Source organism: Agelaius tricolor, unplaced genomic scaffold (genome assembly GCF_023055355.1).
Source record: "Agelaius tricolor isolate 1412-34295 unplaced genomic scaffold, bAgeTri1.0.p SCAF_15, whole genome shotgun sequence".
NCBI lineage: Eukaryota > Metazoa > Chordata > Aves > Passeriformes > Icteridae > Agelaius > Agelaius tricolor.
This window is the reverse complement of record NW_027269275.1, coordinates 13569346-13593160: the sequence shown is the minus strand read 5'-3', so window position 1 is coordinate 13593160 and position 23815 is coordinate 13569346. Positions and strand designations below refer to the sequence as shown.

Genomic DNA, 23815 nt, shown 5'->3' with positions numbered 1-23815 from the left:
TGCCCCGGGAAATGGGAATTCCCACTCGGACAAAATAATCCTGATGACTTCAGGGTTCTGAACACCCAGCAGAATCTGAGCAGGATGGTGTTCTGGAGAAAGTTCTAAAAATCCCCAGTATCAATACACAAAGCAAAATCCTTTCCCTCTCAGCCATTTGCTTTTCTCAAAGCTGACCTGTAGTTCTGTCTGATTCATAGGATGGGCCATGTGGGAATTCCTGTCTGAGGATGGGTTCAGCTGAAGCCACATCACTGGAATTTGGTGAAGTCAATAGGAGCAATGGTTCATTTTCCTTTGCTGAGGTTTATCGAAGATTTTCTCTTGGTTTCTTCGAGTTCATTCCTTCTATATTATGCCTCAAATAATGGAAGATCTTTAGTTTAAACATAAAAGAACAAACTGGCTCAAGCATTGTTTAAAAGGGAGGGAGGGAGGGATGCTCCACGTTTTGTGCTTCTGCAAGGAGGAGAAGACACCATTTACTGAATTGAACCATCAGTGGGTCTTCTGATTTTATGCTCACACAAAGAGACAGTGGAAAAGCAAAGCTTGTGACTTGTGAAGGATTTGTAACTGATGTGGTGGAGGAAAGGGTGGGGCAGCATGGATCCTCTGCCCTGCTCCTGCCTCTGGTGAGCAAAGGAAAAAAAATCCTGCCAAATACTTACATAAAATGAAGTATCCTTTAGTTATATCTTTTTAGATTCCTTATTTCCAGGTGGATGAGGCTCTGGCAGACAGCTGGTGCTGTGTGTTGTGCAAGTGTTTGTGGAGCAGCCATAATGTTAAATAACAAGTTTGATAAACTGGACGTGCTCAAGGGAGACACAATAAAACCACTCTCACACTAGAAAAGAGCTGGCACTTTATTAACATTTTGTAACTAATAAATACATTACCAACAGCCAATAAATTATTACAATAACTAATGCTCTATTAAACCAATGGACAGTCACTCTTCGTACAAAATTACAGTTAATACAGTTTGGGCCATCAAACATGCAGGAGAAATGATTCAGCGGGAACCAGCTAAAGGAAAATGGTGACGGCCTCCGGTGATCCTCTGGGAATGTGCTGGGGAGCAGGAGCCCAGAGGCAGCAGGGTGATGGTCGCTCTTCCCTTGTCGAGCTGAAGTGGGAAAAAGGAGCTGGGGGAACAGGGCTGAGGAGCACAAATTAGGGACTGGGCTAATTAACAGGGCCATGGCTGGTGCTTAAACAATCCTATCTGCTTGCCCAGCACCACCAGGTTGGTCCAGCACTGGAAAATCTGGTGAGACTCAGGTACTGCTGAAAATGGTGCTTTACCTGCCATGATCTCTTCTCTCCACCTGGAGCAGCAGCCTTAGCTCTGGAGCTGCTTGCCTGCACTACAGTCAGGACTGGGTCCTAATTTCCAGGACACTGGGTGGAAGAGGGCCCGGGGCAGTGAGCATCCAGCCAGCTCCCATCCCTTCTACCTCCTCTCCTGGTCTCTCCTCCCTGTGCCTACTGCACCCAGTGTCCATGAACAGAGCTGCCCTCCTGGGGAATTGGGGCTGTTCCTTGAATCCAGCTCCCTTTCCCTCTGCCTGCAGGGTGCCAGCTGGAGGCTTTGGTCCTCCTCTCACTAAGGCATTGGTGTTTAAGGGCTGCCCTTGCTTGTGCTTGCACACAAATAAAGATCTCACAGGCTGCTTGTTGGGGCATGAGTGGTCCTGTGCAAAGTCCCTTCCCATAGCCACATTCTCAGTATAACTATATAGGTCATGTACCTATATCTGTCAGCATCAATTATCTCGTGTCAGTGCTGGAGCTCAGAAATGACACAGTACCCTCCAGTCTCGTAGCCTTGGGGTCTGTTTGCCTGCTCTCTCCTGCAGGGAGGTGGAGGTGAGACCGTGGTCTGCAATTTTGTGCCAGTTGGACCACATCTCTGCTTTCTCATGTGTGCACTGGGGATGCAAGTGAGTGAGTGATGGGTCTGGGTGCCCAGGGTGATGCTCAGTAACACCATTTCTACTGACCTTGACGTGTCCAGTGTCAGATCACTAATGAGTGCTTTAGTCTCCTTGGAAATGGTGGTGGAGTTTTTGGTGGTAAGCCTGAAGACAAACCATGAAAACACCCAAGCATACTGGAACTAAGCTTCTCTAATTGACTTGACAGATGGTCAGCCTTCTTCGAGGAACTCAGCAACTCTCCCTGGCTCCAGGAGACTTTGTGACCACAAAAGGCTTGGGACATGTCACACAAACTAACAGTGCAGGGTTGGTCCCCTTCCCAGCACTGACTGCAAATCCCCCAGGGGCGATGTCTGCCTTGCTGAGCTGCACAGTGAGGCTGGGCACATGGGGATTTCTGGCAAAAGGACATCTTCTATGTCACATCCTGACCTCTTGGAGACTGCACTCCTGGACTTAGAACAAGGTCTGTTCCCTTGCAGGCAAGCACTGGGCTCATGCCATGATAGATTAAACCCACCAGATATGTTTCAATGTACATTAAAGACCGCCCTCATTAACACTTTCAGCGTCCTATGAAACAAAATCACATCGATAGAGGAGGCACGGCAGGCTCCTCCTGGGGCTGCTGTCCCCTCCATGGAAGGAGAGGCTGGCCGGCCATCCAGGAAAGCTGGCTGAAGGCAAGAAGCTAATTGCTGTACAAAGCTCCTGGGAGATGTAGTTGAAGTGTTTGTGGGCAGGCAGTGGGGCTGTGGCCGTGCAGGGCGGGCAGGGAGCAGGGGCTCAGCAGCAGCCGGCAGCGCCAGATGGCCCCGCCGGGCGCTCCCGCAGCGCTGCTCCGGCCCCGTGCAAACCAGACTGTGAGCGGCTTCTCTGGGCAAGATGAACAACTGCCTTTGGCAGCCTGGCGCTGTATTTCAGCGTGTGCTTTCCCTGGGCATGGTTATTGCTCCTTCTCCCAGCCAGCCCAGCTACTGCACCCTCCGAAGGAGCTCTGCAGCTCAGCCCGGCAGCGCTGCAAGACTTTTCTTGTGTGGCTTTCTCTATTTCATTGAAATTGTTTTTTAAATAAAGAAGCTATTTGCATTTTTGTGGTCTCATGGCTCCACAACCGACCCTCTCATTGACTATGGACCAAGCCAACAGGGAGCTTCCTTCTTTCTTTTTGCTGCTGTCTGAAGCTCATCATGAGTTGCTAATGCTGCTTTCAGTGCTGACACCCCTTGGATGCTTCTGCTGCTGGAACAGTGACCTGAGTCATTAAAAACCTTCTGCATCCCAAAAAAGGATTTTTTTTTTTTTTTTTTTGCAAATTCCCACATTAGCTTTGAAGTGCAGGAGGGTGTATACATAGCTGTTTCCATTTTGTGCTTTTAAAATCTATCCTCCATGCCCTGGTAGGATTTCTGATGCAGCTGTACCAGTTGCACCATCCCTGCTATGTGGAGACTGCAAATGAAACAGAGCTCTGGATCTCCAAGGGTCTGGATTCAGAGCACAGCAATTGCAAAGCACAAGGGGCTGTTAAGAAAAGGCTTTTGAAAGCAGGCAATGTATTTCAAGGTACTTTTTAGGCAACTGCTGCAAGAATTGCTGGTGTTTAGAAAAAGCATGGGGCAGAAGATTGCCTGCAGAAGGCACATCTGTCAGGAAGGGCTTCAGAGGATGCAGAAGCCAGCAATGAGTAATGATTTGGCAGGCGCTCTGCAGACACAAATCTATACATGGCCATCAAGCAGGAGAAATAGTAGTGTTTAACACTGGAAGCATTTCATCTTCCAAAGGCTGCTTCCAGCATTTGTCAGTGAATCCTCTTGACACTCGTGTGAGGGAGGGAATGTCAGCAGCAACAGCTGAGATGAAGCTTTAGACACACAATATGCCAAAGAAAATGAAAGAAGAGGCTCTTTGTGGCAACATTTCCTCTGCTTTTTCTCCCTTTTCTCCCCATGTGGCACCAGCTGTTGATGGTCATCAATGTGCCAGGGATCTGCTGGAGCACCAGAGAGGGCAAAGCTGGGAATGGGTTACCTGAATCCAGCCTGGGGAGCAGTAAAAGTGCACTGAGCCAGCACTGGCCATTTGACTGCATTTGTCAGAGTTTGGAGTTAATTTAAATTGTCTTTACCAAAATATTCCTGTGTGCTTTATGTTGGGAGCTCACAAAGTCTTGGTGTGGTGCTGCCTTCCCTGGGAACAGCTTCTGTTACTTATTTGCTTGGCTGAAACATCATTCACAGCAAGGGGTGGGAACAGAACATCTCCAAAACTCCAGTGCTTCTGATCAAACTCTTTTTACAGAGCTTAATAAAAGACCTGCATCCCTGCCAGCACCAGCCATCATCACTCTGGGTCCTGTGGTTACACAGTTTAGGTACCAAATGTAACCAATGTGTGGTTTTTCTGCCCTGATTTGACACAACCCCCACGTGGATGCTGGATGTTACTGCTGGGGCTCAGACAGATGTGTGGGTGGGCTGTGGCATGAGAGGAGCACAGAGGAGCTCCTGGTTTTGGCCAGCTCTTTGCAGGAGCTGATGTCATTGGAGGCATTTTAAGGCTGAGATGGTGAAGAGAAAGGTGGGTGCTGGCTTGTGCCAGAGCAGGGGAGGCAGGGAGTTTTGTTATTGCTGTTAGTGCCCAGCAGAGCAGCAGCAGGTCCTTGCTGCACAATAGTAAATGCATCATTTAATGCTCTCTAGGGGTTACTGGCAGTTTCCAGCCATGCTGGGCTGTAGCTGGTTGGATGGGTGACAGACACCTCGTTTTCCTCTGCAGGCCTTCCCTGCTTGCTCACATCCTGGCTGGGGATTTGTCACAAATGTCCCACAAATACTGCCCTGGCAGAGCACAGCCCCTGATGGGGACTCTCCTTTGGCTTCCAGGTGCCCTTCTCTTCCCATCCTTCCTGCTGTCTCAATCTGCCTCGTCTCCCTTCTGCAGCTTGTCTCCCAAAACATTCCCTAAGCCTCTCCCCTGTCCTCTCCCTGCTGTGCCACCATATGTGTTCCTGTCACTGCCTCCTGCACACTGACTCTCACCTGGCCCCTCCCATTCAGCTGTGCTGCTCTGGGCTGCTCTCACACCATCTCTCCTAAATGGGCACAGTGAGAAGAGATATTGTTTGCCCCTCTCAGCCCTGAAGAGACCTCCTGAGACCTGAAAGCCACTCCTGGATCAGGCTCCCAAGAGAGGACAGTTGTACTTCTGGCCAGCCTGCAAAGATTCATGTTTTTCAAGATAATGGACTTCTAAGAGAGGCAGAGAAGAGGCAGGGATGGATCAACACTGCCCACCTGCCCCCAGGTGAGGTGGGCCCTGATTGGTACCTCAGAGGTGGTTGTCTCACCCAGACAACTAACAAGCTTTTGGGGTGGACTTCTAAGAGTCCCTGCATGTCCCCAGAGGTGACACCCCACCTCTCACATCCCCTTCTGCCTTTGACTCAGCAGCACCCAGAGTTCTTGGTGGTGGCCACACATACCTCAGCCCACCTGCATTTGTCCTCTCTGAGCCCCCAGTTTTGCTGTGCTGGGTGCTACCCTCATCCTTCTCACTTCTCTCCCATGCCCTTCCTTTTTCCTTCCCTTGCACTTTTCCTTCCTACTCCATCACTTGCTGTCCTTTGCCAGTGTTAACCATCCACCTCAATCCTGGTAAAGAGATGCCCTGACTGGAGACACCAGCCCTGCTCAGGCAGGAGGTGACACAGGAAAGCCACTGGCTTGTGCTCAGCCAAGGAGGCTCAGAGCACCAGGTTGTGCTTCTCAAGAGGTTCAGATGCCCAAGGGGCAGTGAAGGGCCACGAGGTTCTTGCACACTTTGCTGCTGCCCAAACACAGGGAGCCTTCCCAAAGCACCTTTCCCATCTCAGGCACTTGATGATCAGACTCTGCCTATAAGAAGCCAGGGCTAAATATTTTTGTAGTCCCCAGCATTTCAAGGCTGAAGTTTGGAAAGTGATGCTATGTGTTTGCAGGAGCACCACCTCTGCTGAATCACTAAGGCTGGGAGGTGCTGTGGGAAAGGTCCCCAGGCTGGATTCCTTGTCAGGATGCCACTGAGTGTGGAATCTCCATCAGGACACCATTCCTGGGGCATCTTCACTGCCTACACTCCAGGGGTCCCAGCCCAGTGCCTCCATGGCCTCCATGGAAGTGCCTCAGAAATGGGTTACAGCAACCACTAGGTAAATTTTATCATTAATTTTGAAAAACTTGAACGAAAACTGCTACCAGTAATGAATGCTTTTAGACAAGGCTTAGTAGGCTTTGTTACTGTGTCCCTGTTACTCAGACACCAGCAGAACTCGATATGGCTGTTTTACTTGTTCAAATAGCTGTCTGGAGAAAAGGAGAATGTACAAATCCAAGCTATGGTGGCTGCATTCAACACCAAACCCTCCAGCTTTGGGGTCAGAACTGGAGCTGTAAGGTACCCTCAAAATGATCAGGTTGTATTTAGCACTTCCCAAAGGAATAGTGTTTTTTAAAAAAGGCAAATAACCAGGAGAATGAACAATATCCCTTAATTTTCAAGGCAAAATAAAAGTTTTGGTTCCAAACTACACTGTTCCTGACCAGTATTTTAAGGCTTTGATTTTTTTTCTCTCTTTAAAACTGAAGTATTTTTGTCTTTTGGCAGTTGAAATGCACTTCGTGGGAAATGCGTTAGCTCCCTGCACAACACTGTGAATTGGAACGGAGGAGTAGAATGGGGCAGCAAGGGAATGAACCAAAAAATGAACCAAAATAAAATAAAATGGGTCTGGGGAAAGCAGAACTTGCTGCAGAGTTTTCTGGGACAGGAGGAGGGAATTATGTATTTCTTCCTTGTCATCTTCTGAGGAGGAAAAGCCAAGGAAAGGAAGGACCTGTCCGCAGGAGCGGAGGATGCTCCGGGCGGTGCCAGGAGAGGAGGAGGAGGAGGAGGAGGGCCTTCAGTAGAGTCCACACCCCCGCAGGTTGTTGGCGATGATGACGTCCGTGACGGCGTCGAACACGAACTGGATGTTGTTGGTGTCGGTGGCGCAGGTGATGTGAGTGTAGATCTCCTTGTTGGCCGACTTGTTCTTGCTCTCGTACTGGGTCTGGATGTACGCCACCGCCTCCGTGAAAGCGTTGGGGCCTGCAGAGAGCCAGGGGAAAGGAAAAAGGGTGGGTTAAAGCAACCCCATCACCTGGAGCCTGCAGGGTGCCTGCTAACAGCCCCTGTGGGATGTGGGGAGCTGCTGCAGCCCAGGTGCCCTCTCTCCATCTCGGGGATGGGCACTGCTACCAGCCAGGATTGCTGCCAGGCAGGAGATGCTCCCTGACTGTCAGCTCAGCTGTATTTTTATTCTGAGTTGCTGTTTATAGAGATGAAATAGATGAGGGAGCTGAGTGTTAAACAGGCTATGATGGAAGAAATTCCACATCGTGGTGACAAAAAATAGAAGAAATGCAGTAAGTGCTTGACCTAGGGAAAAGGCTTAGCTTTTTTCCTTTTTTAGATTTTTTTTTATTAAAGCTTCAGTTTTTGATGGAAGAGTTAACATGAATTGAGGACAGTATTGGTAGCTGTGCCCTCCTTTCCCTAAATCATTAAGAGAAAGGGACATGAAAAGATCCAGCCTCTGTTACAGGGCAAAACGGGCTTTTCTCAAAAAAACCCCCCCAAATCCCAACAAAAAGACTGATACACAATGTCCCTGTTTTAAAAGGAATTAGGATTGCAGTACTCTCTGCTACAGCCATGACTAAAATCACACTGTGAGGAGTTTCTTGTTTTGATATATAGAGATATCTGTACCAAACCTGATTAACCCTCAAATTTTATGGTAAAAAAAGCTTAGAAGAAGTCATGCAAAAGAGTAGATCCTTTCTCCTCTGGCCAGCTGTGACCCTGCTCACACACATGGCTCCTTTTGGGCACCTCCTTAAGGCTGATGGAGGCTCTGGCTGGCCTGGAGTGCAGCTCCCAGCATTGCCAGGCACTGCCTGACCCCAAAAAGGCTCCACAACAGTAAAACTGTCACTGCTTTTGGGTGCCTTTCTCTCCATGATGCTTTACTGATGGGAAATGCTGTTATTTGCTAGAGAGAAGCTTACTGGGGCTGGAGATGTGCTGTGGTGGAAGGCAGCTGCTCAGGGAAATCCCACTTGCACACACATGCACTGCTAGGGAAAGACACAAATTCTTGAAGATCATGGGACCTGAGAATAAGTGTGAAGTAAGAGAAGCAAAGTTTTTTCTGGGAGCAGATTCTTGCATGGAGAGCTGTGTAAAGAATCAGTTCCACATGCTGAGCACAAGCAGGAGGTTATTTTATGAACAGGAAGTTGGTTGTTCAAACACATGAGGATTTAGATGCTTGATTCTGTCTAGGAGAGCAGGGAATCACTAATGCTAGCTTGGTTTAAATCAAGCTGTGGATTCTGCTGCTGCTTTACTAAGTATTGTGGATTAGTTAAAAGCATGAGTGAATTAAGGGGATGGAAATAGTGCTCCAGAAAACAGCAGGCAAATTTGTGGATGCAGTCTTCTAATAATTCCCTGTCAGCAGAACTAATGAACATCAGAAATTTCATTTCATTAAAAGCATTTTGTGGAACCTACTTGTGATGTTGAAAGTCTGCTTGTTCAGTTTATAGACTTTTATAAAATAATTCTTTTTAACTCTAGGGCAACATTCTAATAATGTTGCCTTTTTAATGAGGCCACGAGGGTTTCATCCTGTGGGCTGTGGCCAGCAAAGCAGGGGTGAGCAGACTGAAGTGTGTGCTTGGGTCTAAAGCCTGGGCTGAATGTTAGCACAGCTAACTCATAACAGCATTGCTGAACACCTGGGGGTGAGATACCTCCTCACCTCAGATCCCTGTTGGATCAGTAAAAGGACTTTCAGCAGTCACACTTCCTGCCCTCTCTGATGACACAAGAGAGACAGGAGATCTATTGAGGGTCTCTGGTATTGTGAGAACTCCCAGCTTCCAGAAAAGCATCCTGAAGGAATTTAGAGCACCTTTTGGGTGCCCTGAGACTTGGGGAAGATTGGTTTGGTTCACCTGTGGCTGAAGGGCTCCAGACAGAAGCTTTGTTTTGCTCTGTTTAATCAGCCAAGAGCTTAGCTGCATGTGTATGAATGTCTGCCTCTCCTACTGGACTTCCCTCTTGGGCTGGGATAGCTTGGGAAGGAATAAATGAAATCACATTCCTTTCCTTCTTGTTCTGTCTCTCTGACATCAGGGCTTCTGTGAGAATGTTATTTCAGACTGAGGTTTCTGGGAGACAGCAGTGAAGATCTACAAAACCAGGTGCACAAAATATGATCAGGGAAGAGTGAGAGGTGAAGGTTTGCTTCACTGAGAAAAGGGAAGGGAAGAGGCATGACAGAAACCATTCAGTATAGACAAGCACTGCTATAAAGAAGATGGTGATGAGCTGCTCTACAAGCCATCCAAAAGCAGCAATCTAATTTGCAACCAGGAAAATTCGGGGTAGGCATTATTGTGAGCTCAGCTGTAAAGACTGAAATTTCCATGATTAGATCTTTTCAGACAAATATGTTGGGAATCTGTTGGTTCTGTCTGGACCAAGCAGATGACTAGATGGCTGAAATGTGCTGGTGTGACAAACACCAAAATCTTCCCTGGAGAGGAAGCCTGCAGATGTTCTGAATTCAGCTGGAGTTGTTCAGCTCCATGGCCACAGACCATTCAGCCCAAAGCAGCAATGAGGGATCACTTTTGTCTATTCACGGTGAAAAATCAAGTGCTCAGAGATAAGAAGCTCTGGTTAATAATTTGTTGGCCTGCCCAGAACTGTGACACTCCTGGTGCTCCTGGTTCACAACTGTGTTTCCTGACAAAGAGATTGGCTTCTCTGTCTGTCGGCTTGATTCATCTGGATGTCTCCGGTGAGTTTAAATAATTCATGACGATGAAAGTTTATTTTTGTGCCATCTCAGAATGGTAATGAGGGTTTGTGGAAGCTGGGAGATGCAGAGGGAAGCAGCAGGGTGCAGCTGCAGCCTTTGCATGGGTGATGTGTTCCCATGATTAGTGGGTCAGATGCCAGGCAGGCAGCAGGAGCGGGGGCTTCTCGCACACTGCCCATCCCAGAGCTCCTGCTCTCAGCTCCACAGATCACCAAGGCCTCCTTCTCTCCAGCCAAGCTCAGGGCACAGCTCACTGTGGCTCTCCTCTGCCTGTACTATAGGTTAACAGGTGTGGGAAGATCAAATATGAAACACTTTGTTTTCTACCTGCATTTAACTGGAAGTGTTTTCATGTCCAGATGCTTGATCGGCAAACCTGAGAGCAAAACTGGGGACTCTTCAACTGCTGTGATGTATTGCTTGAGCTGAAGCAGCCAAGCTGTGAGACCTCCTGTCTGCATACTGGAGGGCTGATCATGGAATTATAGAATGGTTTGGGTTGGAAGGGATCTTCAAAGGTCATCTAATCTAACCCCGCTGCTGTGAGCAGGAACATCTTCAACCAGGTCAGGGTGCTGAGAGCCCCATCCAGCCTAGACATGAATGTTTCCAGGATCATGATGATTCTACAGCCCACAGTGCCTGGAAGTGGAGAAAGTGGCCAGGAACTGCAGAGGGATTCTATCTGTGGCCATAAGGGAGCATGGTTGGATATGAAAGAACAAAACTGTACTCCAGCTGAGGAATAACCTAACAAACCCCGTGTGTTGGTCTCCTGTCACCCATTTATAATGGTTACACTCACTGTACCTTTCTGAGAGACCTGCAAGAAGGTTCACGATCCTGTGTGACACAGGGAGCCAGTGCACATGGGTTTGGGGAGTGCACAGTGGCCCCAGAACTGGAGGTGCTGGCTTGGCATCAAACCCACTGATGAGGAGTAGATCACACACCCGAATCAGTGGTGGTGGCCCACCCTGGTGGTGGTCAAGTCATCCTCCTGCTTTAAGTAGACCATGGTGGGGGGGATGCTTTGGCACTTACTGAAGTAAAACCTGTAGTGAAACCAATGGGAGGGAGCTCTAGCTCTGCATCTTTAGCCTCCCTGCCTGCAATACACTACAGCATCAGCCTGGCTGGGGAGAGCTCTGTGGTCCCTTTGCTAAGCACTCCTGTACAGCCACATTTCTCATTACCTGTGTACTCAGGAAAGCAGATACTCAGTGGAGATTTCTTAATTTTTTCCTCAAATATGTCCTTCTTGTTTAGAAACAGGATGATAGATGTATCTGTGAACCACTTGTTGTTGCAGATGCTGTCAAAAAGCTTCAGAGACTCGTGCATGCGGTTCTGCAATAGAAAGGAAAGATCACATCAGGCCAAAGCCAGCGACCCAGGGATGTTCAACATGTAGGGAAATCTAAAACAACTAAATTAAGGAGGAAAGCAACAAAAAAGAAAATCTACAATATACATAATAAATTTATGTATACATACAGCTGAACATATACATACACAGATGCAATCCCTATTACATTTGACATACAATTAGTAACTTAAGGGCATTTAACAATACAGAGCTGTTTTGATTTTGCATAACATTAATTTACAGGATCCCAGCTCATAGAAATCATCATGCACCATGCATGGATGGAGAATTATTTTTGCCCTTTGATCAGATTTATGTGTTGGTGTAGCTCATGCAGATTTTCTAAAATGTTTTCAATAATTTTTCTAAAATGTTTTTTCCACTTTCTTGAATGTGTGTGGCACACAACTGGTTACATTAACCAAGGACTGGTAGATCCTTGAATTAATCTAGAGTTGGAAGCAGACATCAAGGTGACATAATTTTGGAAATGACCTTGCCGTGACCTTTGACTGGTTTTGTTATTTTGTTTAGTGTTTTCTGTTGTTGCGCTTTTAATTTTTAAACTTTTTAGTTTTAGTTCTCTTGGAAGACGGCTCAACAGAAAGTGTCTCACAGAGAAGAAAAAAGTGAAAAAGGAAGAGAAAATAGTATAAAAAGGAAAAACATAACAAAGAACATCTAAGAACAACCAGACTAGAAGTCAGGCAGCTACCACTGGTGTTAGCTCATGCCTCTAGAAGAAGATTAGCAGAAGAGCCATACATCCAAATGTACGCACAACGAGAAGGCAGCTTTTTGGTTATAGGTCATGCAAAAAAGGACACGGAAAAGGAGAGAGATAAGAGAAATGGAAAAACCAGACCAGTTAGAGAGTTGCAAAGTCTGCCACATGGGGTTTATGGTGGTGGAAAGAGCTCACGGCAAAGTCAACCAAGTGTCATGTTCCCCGCTGCTTTCAACTCCCAATTCGGTTTTTCTTTTTTTTTTTTTTTTTTTTTCTCGGTTCAAGAGAAGCTTCATACCTGCCAAATTTGGTTGGTCTCTCAAATGCTCATTTTTTGGCCTTTGTTTGGCTAGATAAGGTCAGACGGCCGAGGAAAAGCTGTGGAGGTGCCGAGGCTGGCGACGTTTGGCGCCGAGGCCGACGCCGGAGCGCGCACGCCGGTCGCGTGGCCGTCTCTCAGCCGGGAGCCGGGGAGCGCAGAGAGCAGGCGCGGTGAGGATGAAGCACACCCAAGAGTCAGGGATTATCAAAGGCAAAGCATGGTACAGACCAGACCGGCTCCTCGGCTTTTCCAGCGGGATCTCCTTGGGACTGCACTCCCCAAACCCGCCAGTGTGCATAAGAAACCAGTTACAGCCATCACCACAGGGACACTGGAGAGAACAGGGCTGCACGAGAGGGTTTTTGGGGTGGGTGCAGCATGTCCTGTTCCCCCCAGCCCTGGATTTGGGGGTGTGGAGTGGCACCTGAGTCAGCCGGGGGCCTTCACCCCTCTCCCACTCCATTTCACACCTGTGCTGGCATAAAGTTGAGCCCAGCACTTCACTGATTAACACATTTCTTTTCATTGATATGCTTTAGCGTCTATGGAAGGTTTTATATAGATAGAAGAAGCTCCATGGATGAAAGAAACATCTGATTCAGCCCAGAGTGAAACAGGACACATGGGATTTGCTGTGCCCTGTCTTGAATGACCACACATTTCCCCACCATTTGTATCGACACACGGGGACGACGCGATCACACACAAACGTAAAAATGCATTTGCTCATTGGGTCTCAGTTGCAACACGTTGCTTATCTGGATCACCCTGTGCCTGTGGGCTGGCTTTTGCTAACCCATTTGGTACTGGCTGCTGTGGGAGCTCCTGGAGCAATGCTCCCCTTTGCTACTTGCAGTGCCAAAATTGTAACCACATGGAAACCTGGTGTACAAAGGTTTTGTACAGGAGATCCTTGGATACCCAAAGCCTTTGGGAGGAGAGAATGAAGTGGAACGTGGTCAGGGGAACAGAAAGTGAATACAATTATCCATTTTTTAAAGCAGGGTCTCTCAGAGAACATTTTAAATAACATTTTTATAATTCTTGCTGATTTAAATTAAAGTGTGGAGAAACATGGGAATGCTGCTTGTGGGCTAAACCCACAGCTCATGCACAGCAGCCATCAGCCACCTGGGCAGCCTCGTGCCATGGCCACCACACTGCACAGCCCTGGTGGAGAGCAGAAGGGTGAAACTGCTCTTCATGGCATGGGGAGCACCACGGGTGACATTGGGTTTGTCTAAGAAACAGAAGCTGAGGACTTCTGAGCTGGGCTTCATGGTTAAGTGAAGCCAACTTTTCTACAGTTGTACAACTAGGTACGGATCCTACAGAAGTCCTCCTACTTCTCTGATCCAGTTTGATCAATTTGCATTAGTTCCCAACAAATAGTGACTATTAGTGTTCAGTGGTAACCAGAATATAGAATCCCAGAATCATATACACACAGCACAAACCAATACATCCCACTAGAACATGAGGGTTACACTGAATGACCTCTATTCCTTTCAGATTCCAGAAACAAGGTCCAAAGATTCCTAAGGCTGTCTGACCTGGCTTTCTGATCTCTACATGTTGATTTTCCCTCCAGCTTTGCCAGTCAGACAAGTAAACATAATGAACTAATCTGCCAACTCATCCTTATTTGGGTGAGTAATGTTTTGGTCTTAAAATCCACCTTTTCCTTCCCCACCACTAAAGAGAAGATGACATTATTCCAAAGCCGAAAGATGACATTATTCAAAAGACATAAATTCCTTTCTGTGTGCGGCAAAGGTGCAGAGCAATATTCTGGTGAGCAGGCACGGATGCTTCTGTTGTCATACCTGGATGCCATATGGGAAATGGTGTTGCATTCTAGGAGGGCTTCTGGGAGCCCATGCATGGACACAAGCTGTCCTGGTGCTGGCTAGCATCAGGTATCCTCACTATCTCCCTTTCCTTTCCCTCCCCAACTGTTACTGGTTCAATAGATGTTTGTAGGAGCCCTGCAACTGCTCAGGCAGACCCAGGTGCAGAGGCAAGGATGAGGAAGCAGTGTCTGGGTACCATATGTAAAAGGACAGACTGCTGCTGAAGGAGGAATAAGAAGTTAAATCCCCCATATAATCCCCCTCCTCCCAGTAAATCCACAGTGGAAGATCAGTTTAGTCCCTTAGAACTTGGCTGGGGCCCCTTTCTGCTGTGATGGACCAGATGTGCCTATTCTGCTAGGAGGAACTAAAGATTATGCTCCTCATACTTTTAGGTGAAGTGACACAAATTATTTCACCTGCTTTTGGACCCATCATGCTGCTTTTTCTCACTTTATGTTGGGTCTCTTATTAAGGGAAGAGCTCTTCAGACATTGATTTCTTAATGTCACTTCCTATTTCAAAATCGGTATTTTAAATCCTTACACCGGCAAATATTTCGTACCCCAACAAGAAAAGTAGCCCCAAAAACCATGTTACATAGGAGTAACGACTCACCCATGCACATTCAAAGTCCAGTTAACTTCTCCTGCACAGGACAAGAGACAGAATTGCTCATAGCTGAGATCAGATGTCATTGCACAGCCATCACTGATGTGAAGAGCAAACAGCTTTTCACTCAGTGTGAGGGAGAAAGGATGCTGCAGTCAAGACCCTGCCCAGGCAGAAACACACTTACAAAAAACATATTTTTTTTTATCAGAGCATGGGAGGAGACTTGGTGTTTTCTGCAACACCCGGTTGATTCAATATTTTCTGTTTTCCTTGGTGATTAAGTGCTAGCTGTCACATGAACTGTAAGGACACTGATGGTTTTCCTAAGCACAGCAACTCCATATTCCCCCTCCTGCTTATATTTCCTAAGATGTCCAAGCCACTTTGGCTTGCTTTGTCACTCCTAAGGCAATTTCTGAGCACTGAAATTCCATTTTCCTTGTCCAATGACAGCAGAGAGAGCACAGTAACCAGGTCATGCAGTGTGATCCAAACCAACAGGCCAACACTAATGCACCAAGGGTTACCAGCACAGAGCCTTCCACCCATCCCATCCTCAGCAACAGGGACACAAACAATGCTTGCATATCTTGCCTAGATATGGTTGACCTAAATATCTTAGCTTCAGAGGCAGCAATGTGCAGCATCAACATCTCCCTCTCTTGCCATGACTCCTTTGAATTTGTAAAGTAAAAAACCAGAGGATAGTCTCAGTTCCCATGGCAGGTCCCATTCCATTGCTGTTTTTAAAAAAATTCCATTAGGAATTCTGTTTAGAAAGAACAATGGAAATCTACCTTTGTGAATCATCTTCTCTAGTTTTACTGAGTGATATGACTGTCCCTCTCTCTTCCCAGATTACAGAGCTGAGGCTTTTCCTTCTGTAACTTCAGCTTATGAAACAAAAAGATCAGTCACAAATGAGACGAAACAGCCTTGTTATGCAGACATAATCCAGGGGAGGTGTTCTGCCAGTTAAAGCAGGATGTTCCCACTGTGTACAAATATGGCAGAGAGCCTGGCAGGTCCTTGTGAAGGACTTGGTAAAGGCACAGGCAGGTGTAATACCTTGAGGGCAGTGCCTTGTGTGTTGGATGGGCTGGGCAGAGGGTACCGTTTTGCCACATGAGCTCTGGCTTGGGATGTGGCTGGCAGCAATGGGACTGATGAAGGCATTGCTTGAATCTCTCTCATGCCTTGTTCCTCTCCCCTGGGAGCTGGGCACACAGGGACACAGTTTAGATTTGCCAACAGCAGCATAAGGTGTTGGAAGCAACGGGAGAAGTTGGATTCAGCAGTACTGGGAGTTTCTGTGAAAAGTGTGATCTTTATGGGTGTATGAGCCTAAAAATCACAGATGCAGAAAGTTTTCTTTATTTTCTTTATGTCTTTCTGATCTGGACATAGAGGAGTACTTGCTTTCCTCAACTCCTGCTGTGTGGCTCTTTGTGACAGGGAATTAGAAAGAAAATATATCCCTTATAAAAGACTGCCTGCCCTTAAGAAGCAGGGACAGCTTCAAACACAACGATCTTGTTTTAGCTGCTGCTGGAGGATGAGTGCTCAGTCTTTTGAAACAAAGAGCACAATAACCCACAAAACAACGTTACAAGCATAGAGCTGGGTTTGAATTTTAAGGGCAGGGACAGGTCAGAGAGTGCTTCACCCAGCCTTGTTTAACCAGCTGTTTGGAAAGGATTCTCAATAAACCTGTTTGTGAGCTCTTTTTGGTGATACAAGCTGACCCTACACTTGTCCCAGCTGGAGCTTACCAAGGTGAGCCTGTCCTGGTCCACGTGATGCTGACTGCATCAGAAATGCAGTTTCCTCCACCTGAAGTGTGGTTTGACTTACAGAAGTGCAAAAAGCACCTGTGAAATCTTGTGCTCGTTGACAACAGTGTGCTGAGTGCAGGAGGAAAAGCCATTCTCTATCTGCACCCCGATTTGGAAGGGGTTTTTTGGACCCTGATATGCAGTCAGGTTCTTTCCCTCTCATGGCTCCATGCCAGCAATGAAAGCTCTCTTCAAGTCCTTTCATACTCATGGAGACATCTGTACAGCCCCCAAACCTTCAGTGGCTCAACACAGCTGCCAGTGTAGTAAGTGTCTCTAAAAAATGAAGCTGGAGGAGCAGCATCCAGCTCACTTTCTCAGCTGCCTCCTCTTTGTGTTTTCCAAGTGAGAAGCAATAGAAGCTGATTGACGTCATGCAAGCCGGCAGATGTGACGGATGCAGACAGCAAATCAGCTGACTGAGGAGGAGATGCTGCTGCTTTACTGCTGGGCTTTTGGGGAGGCACCACATTGCCAAGGAGGGGGCAAACGCCTGGGGGAAGCGTTTGCTTCCCCTTCAAATCACCTGGGAGGGGCCAGGGTCTGTGGGTGCCACGTTTTCCACCTGCCATTTGTGATGGGGATACAATAGGGCAGGCAAGATCCAACACCACTGTTTTTTCCTGTGCACTGGCCTTGCTCAGGGCTGTTTATTTGGGTTAGGCAGGGGCGTCCTGCCGGCGATGCCGAATGCTTTTGCCGTTTACGCCGAATGTGTAAATGAGCAGCAGCTGCCTCTGCCCTCCTGTTGCTCAGCATCCCCCAAAATGTGTTGTGAACAGGGACTGAAATAGCAAGCAAATGTCAGTGCTATGCCAGAGCTGCACCAGGCTGCTCTCCTGCTGCAAAGGGAAAGTTGGAGATGCACAAATCCCAGTTTCTGCAGTGTGGCACTTCAGGGGGCAGGCTGAGCTGGCTCTGGGGTGATGCTGGGTGAGGGACAATCACTGGCAGGGCTCTCCCCAGGAGAGATGCTCTAACCTCCAGTTCAGAGGAGCAGAGTAAAGGCTGACATTTAAAAAATGGCATTGGCATTCAGGCCTTTCCATTTTGTGCTCCATGGCTTTGAATCACAGGCTCTGACTTGTGTAGATGGGCACCCAAAGGTGACCTGAATTAAAAGCTGCCTTTGGCTTCACAATTTGGGTGTCACAATCCAAGCTATACTTACAGAGCACCTTGCTCTCTACTCATATCACAGCTTTGCTCCCTGCTCCTGGACCTTCCCTCTCCCTCTGTGTTCTTCTGTGTCTCCTGGTTGATTTTGCTGCCCAGCTGCAGAGCTCTATAGTGTTGAGCTAATGGCTGGATTTTTCAAATCATGTCAGGAGATTTTGGTTCCTTCCCAGTAAATCCTACTGGGCTGAGCATCCTTCAACGTATCAGGGCCAGGGTCAGAGGGAGGAGACAACTGGGGATTATAAATAGGTGGACATGACAGGATGTAGAGTGTCTCAGTCAGTCTGGAGGGAGACACAGTCATGATCACAGAATCACAAGGACCATCCAATCCAGCTCCTGGTTCTGCACAGAACAACCCCAAGAGTCACACCATGTGCCTGAGAGCATTGTCAAAATGCTTCTTGAATTCTGTCAGGCTTGGTGCTATGACCACTTCCCTGGTGAGCCTGTTCCAGTGCCTGATCACACTCTGGGTGAAGAACCTTTTCCTAATTTCCAGCCTAAACTTCTCCTTGACACAGCTTCATGCTATTACCAGTCCTGTGACTGGTAATGTTAATATCATCCAGAATTCTGGCATCAATATGATTCAAAAAACCAGGTGATTTCATCAAAGAGTTTGCTAGAGCTCATAAACCTGGCTCAGAGGCTACAAACCACAGTCCCCCTCGTCTTTTTGGGACAACACAAATGTTTCCCTTGATTCCATCCTCATCCATAGCTTTCTGCAAGCCTGACATCTTTACCAGCAGGAGAATAAAAAGCCTCAGAAAGACAGAGCTGGCAGGAGCAAGCACTCCATGCTGCTGCTGCAGATGGGCACCAATGAAATCATTACTGAGTATGGCCTCCAATTCCTTTTCATTAGACAAATGTAACTGGGTGCCCACAGCAGTTGTCATTAGTCCCAAAAACATGCATCCCCATCATACTGAATGAATGGTCAGAATACAGCACTGAGTCTTACTGCATCCTTTTTTGTATATTCAATTCACTTGTATTAATTGCACTCTAATACCAGGGAGCACACAGGTTCTTACCGGGTTTATTTCCAGATGGTATTTTGAGCCTAATGTCACAGTGGGAATTCATAAAATCTCTTCTAGAGCAAATTACCTGAGGACTTAAACAGTTCCATTCTCACTAAGGAAAACGAATTTCTGTAGCCTGAAGAAGTAGGTTATATCCCTGGGCTGAGCTCCAGGCGTGCACTGCTGTCCTGCACCTCTGCACCATGGCCTGACTGCTTCCCTGTTTAAACAGGGATACACCCAGCTGTATCCTCTTGCTGGTTATAGGTTCCTGTAATGTATTTTGAGAACACAGGTTGGCTAGAAAGGAGAAGCAAACCCTCTGCCTTTACCAGTGTAAGGAAGCATTACCTGGGTATGCAGACTTCGTACCAAGGAATGTGAAAGAGGAGAGCTCTCCCCAGGATTTCAGAGGCAAGGGGACAAAAGCACATTACTGCAGCACCCCAGGGAGCATTCGGTGACCTCTGAGGAGTTGCTGGCTGTGCAGTGTCCCACACAGAGCTGCTGGGGCCTCCAGGACCCACTTAGACTCACCGTGGTTTCGTCTTCATGGAGCACCTGGTCGTAGCCGCTCAGCGCCACGCAGAAGATGATCGCTGTGACATCCTCAAAGCAGTGGATCCACTTCTTGCGCTCTGACCGCTGGCCCCCGACATCGAAGAGCCTGCAGCACAGGGGAGCATCATCACCACCCACTCCTGCCTAGCTGCCAGGGAGCATTCTGGGCATTCTCTGACCACCTGGGTCCTGGGAGGCTCCAAACACAGAGCAGTGGGTCTTTCACTGCTAGCTTGGTATTCTCCTCCAGAGCCTGCAGCTGAGGAGAGCCAGGAGGAGCAGCTACAGACAGGGATGTGGGGACCTGTGGGAGAGCCTGAGCAGCATGCTGGGTCCCAAAGGGTCAGTGGGGGTGGAGACCACACACTCTTGACTTATATATGCTCTAAGTACTTTTGTATGTGGCTTTCTGTCATTGTGCCCTCTTCTCTCTACTGGATGGCATCATGAGGGTCAATGTATTGTGTTAGCTACATGTGACTGACCCACTTAAGGGAAAAGATCTGGCCAAATATTTTTACATTTATGAGGTTTGATCAGATTTGGTGGTCAGTCTTGTATTATACATTCCAACAAAGAGGTGTTGTTTGGGTTAGAAGAAGCTGCCATGAGCTTCTATCGTACAGGCAGTGACTTTTAACACAGGATTGCCAAACTTTTCATTTTGTTGACCCTCCAAAATGCTGTGTCTTCTGCAGTGGGAGCTGTCCATGCATTAAGCAGCAATTTAACAACTTCTTTAGGAACTATGGGGAAACCCTGTGATAAATAGTTGTTCTGAAAATTTACTGTACAATTTTAGACTAACCTGAAGTGGAGGTTTTTGAATGTGAAATGGGTTTCTACGATGCCAGTTGTTTTGACCCTGGTTCGGAGGATATCCTGCTCCGTGGGCTGGTAGTCTGCAGCTCCAATTCGATCTAAGCTGTCTAGGTAGCTAAGAGAAGAAGGGAAAAGAAAAAGAAAACAGCTAAGAATAAGACACACATTAATCTTTGTCAATCTCAGATGGATCCTTCAGCTTCCTATTAATCTTTTTCAATCTCATTTTTCATGGCTGAATGTATTGTAGCTAAAGCAAAAAAATATCCTATTCTGGGGAAAAACAAACCTCAGTAAGCTAAGCATAAAATCTGATAGGGAACCGAAAGCAGGAAATTAAGCATGGCGTGTTGTGGGTCCCGCCTGCAATCTGTGAAAATGCACAGTTTTAATATTAACTTGCTATTTTTATTCCCTGAGGAACAAGGGTCCAAATCAGTCCTTTGTGCTGGATTCTGTACACAAAACCTTTTTCTGCCAGGGTTTATTCAGATAAGAGGCTGCAGCATACAGGTCCTGCTCCCAGAACACACAGGTCGAGTCCCCTTTGGACATGCCTCTCTGTGCTGGAAGGGAGGGAGGGCCATGCCAGGCCTGGCTTTCAGTCAGCTCAGATGAAGGGAGATGAATCTGCACAGGTGAGTCACTGCTTCAGTTCAAAACCCAGCACAGGGCTGGGGCTGCACGAGATGCAGCTCTTGGAGAGAATCCAGGACTCAAATGGTGATAATCTGGGAGTACAAACTGGGGCTTTGGGGGAACAGAGAGGAGATTCAACTTTCTCAGATTGTTGGACAGTTTAAAATATGTAACTTTATTCTGCTTTGAGTTTAAAATCGATGAACACAGGCAACGCCTCCCTGGGCTAAAACTTGGGGTAGGAAGTCCTGTCTTTTGGCATGAAAGGTTTGTGTAGAGGAACCCAACATCTTTGCACATACGACAACAATCCAGTTTTCCATCCACATTCAAGACAATTTAAAAAACAATTTATAAAGAAAAGAGGAATTTGGATTACCATTTAATATGAATTATAAACACAGACCTGCATCACACAGCACACTCTTTCTCACCACCATTAAGCCAGCATGCAGACACTCCAGTTTCTCTTAAAAGGGGTTTGATGTGCATTACAGGTCATAAATGTCCACCTCTGGCCCCAGGAGCATCAATCTAATGCTCTGAGATGCTTTCAATATATTGTGAATATAACAGAGCATGTCTGTGCATGAACAGTGATCTTTTCCTTTGATCCCTGTGCCTGGATGTCACCCAGAGAGGCAGTGGGGCAGGAGGTGACCTGATGCTGGCAGGACAGGAGGGTACCTATTCAGGTGCCAGAAGATGGCAGCTTTGCCCAGTGCAACAGGCAGAGAATAAAAAGTAGTAAGAGGAGCTGCACAGTTGCAGAGAAGGAAAAGACTTTGTTGTCTCAGGTAAGAGTTTGCTGGTGAGTGTGAGATAGTATGAGCTGGAACCATTCACTCAAGACAGCCATGATGTCTGTGCTTGACTTTCAGTTTAGCTAAATGCAATTTTTTAAAAAAGACAGAACATGGATTTAGTCCTGATGAGTAACCAAACCAACCCCCCTCATTTGCTTTGCCATAGCACATCCCATTTGGCCTGAACTTGGCCCTGACCTGCTGCTGGAGATCATATCCCTGCTGCATCCAAACCAGGAATGGCTTTCCATTTGTGCCCTGGAGGGAGTGCACTGAGCCAGGGCTCTGGAGCAGGACACCTGAGAGCTGGGGCTGTGCACTCTGCTACCCAACAAAACTCCCTGCCACTGCCTCTCATGCCTACCCCACAAGCCTGGAACAACAAACAGACAGCCAAACTCTACACTAAGGTCAAATACAATCCTCACCCTGCTCGTATCATGTATTTTCCCTACCCATCATGTTTATACTTTATTTTTCCTAAACAATTCCAAGAATCACGTCACCCAGAGGAAAGTATATAAGCTAAGCAGGCTTATTTTTGTTGTGCCCTTTTTCAAGCATTTAAAGGCATTGTGGTTTTGTGACAGATGCTCCTTTAATAACCCTGTGATGGGCACTGGATGGATGAATGGGGCTTCATTTGAAATCAGATCCTGGGCTGTGACGGCTGAAGCCACGATCACTCATCTATTCACAACTGGTGTCAACTGCTGTTATTTAAGAGACAGCTGCATCTCTTCACAGGGCCCTGCAGACTGAGGCAGCTCTGCAGTGCTGGTATTCAGAGACTCAGGCTCTTCTCTCTCCTCAGGAACTTCAAGGTGATATTAAAAAGCTGAGGTATAAGAGGGGAAACTTTCTTTTCCTCTTGAGGCTGCATTCTAAACCTGTTTAAATCTTTGGCTGCTCTACCTTAGAAAGAGACTTGGGCTGTGGCAGATATTTTTCCCCCTGTACTTGGCTGCAGCTGAGCTGGACCCTGTTGGTGTGTGCAGCCTGTGAAGCTCAGCTGGAGGAGTGTGCCATGGCATGGCTGCCACACTAACGCCCAGCTGTGGGAATGGGAGGATCAGCCAGGCTGCTGTTTGGATGCTGAGCTGATTGTAGCTGCTGCTTGTTCTCCTGGGTTCCTGCTGGAAGTATCTCTGAGGTTTCACTGAAGTGCTGGTGCTCCCTGCCCGTGCTGCTTGGAAGGATCTGCTGGTGTGAGCCTGAGCTGGGGGAGGATGGTGTACTTTGGGGGTGCCACCTCTTTGGGAACAGGGAAACCCAAGTGGGGACAAATTGCTACACATGGTGCTGGATGGCAGCACTGCTGGTACACCCTTTGAGCTGAAAATCTCAAGGCCAAACTGTTGTGAGAGATAATTAGTTGTCACAGCCAACAGGCTCTATGACACATAATCCCCTCAGAAGCTGGCATCTGTTTAACCAGCAGAAATAAGAGCACTTTGGAGGCCATGGAGTGAGAGCTCAGCTCCCCCTTCCACGTCAGTGGTGCTGGCACCAGAGCTCTTCCATTGCCCAGCTCCAGGGTTTGCACACTGGAGTGGAAGCATATCTGAAATGACACATCAGCTCTTATTTGCAGCCTGCCTTGCCCCGGGTTTGCAGGGGTTAAAAAAAGCTGAAGGAAGGTTAGAAGGTCTGTGAGTGCATGAGCAACCCTCTAGCATTTCTGCTCCTGAGCCAAGTAGTTCCATTACTGCTTATATCTTTTATTTTAAATGCTTTGTTTTGAAGCAGATTGCAGGTTTCTGAGTCACTCCCTATACCATGCTCAGGGAGGTGAAGCCCAACTATTTTATGCTGCTAAAAGCAAAATGCAGAGGAAATGGCAATTCACAAATACAGGGAGAGGAGATCATTGAACAGAGGCTAAGAAAGGCAGGAGCTCTATACAGGCTAGTTGACAGCAAATAGCTATACACAGTAGTATTGCCCCTTCATTTGCTGTTTCCAAAAGCACCTGGTAGCAGCACTGTTGGTGCCAGAGACACTGCATGGAGAAAAGGAACTTTTGTCCAGGTGTCCCATGGGAATGGCTCAGCAGCAGCAGCAGCCTACGTGCAGTGCGTGCACAGGGACCCCTCCTCAGGCTCTTGGCTACCACAGGAACCTTCTCCCAGGACTGTGCTGCCTATGCCAAAAGCTCCACTGGCTGCTTCCTTGGATGAAGAAGTGCA

The 23815-nt window shown here is 47.4% G+C and overlaps 1 protein-coding gene across 2 annotated transcripts in view; it reads right to left on the bottom strand.

Annotated features, from left to right (window-relative positions):
* Positions 1-23815, bottom strand: part of GNAO1 (G protein subunit alpha o1) — a 141293-nt gene that overhangs the window by 5830 nt on the left and 111648 nt on the right. The window contains exons 5-8 of one of the 2 annotated variants that reach the window (XM_071440485.1): positions 20168-20296; positions 19336-19465; positions 11061-11214; positions 846-7076 (exon numbers count right to left, since the gene is read on the bottom strand). In XM_071440485.1, coding sequence (XP_071296586.1) covers positions 6889-7076; positions 11061-11214; positions 19336-19465; positions 20168-20296 — 601 coding nt within the window. In that variant the 3' untranslated portion in view covers positions 846-6888. Of the gene's footprint in view, positions 1-845; positions 7077-11060; positions 11215-19335; positions 19466-20167; positions 20297-23815 lie in introns of those variants that run through there. The other variant, XM_071440484.1, reaches the window with a different exon arrangement.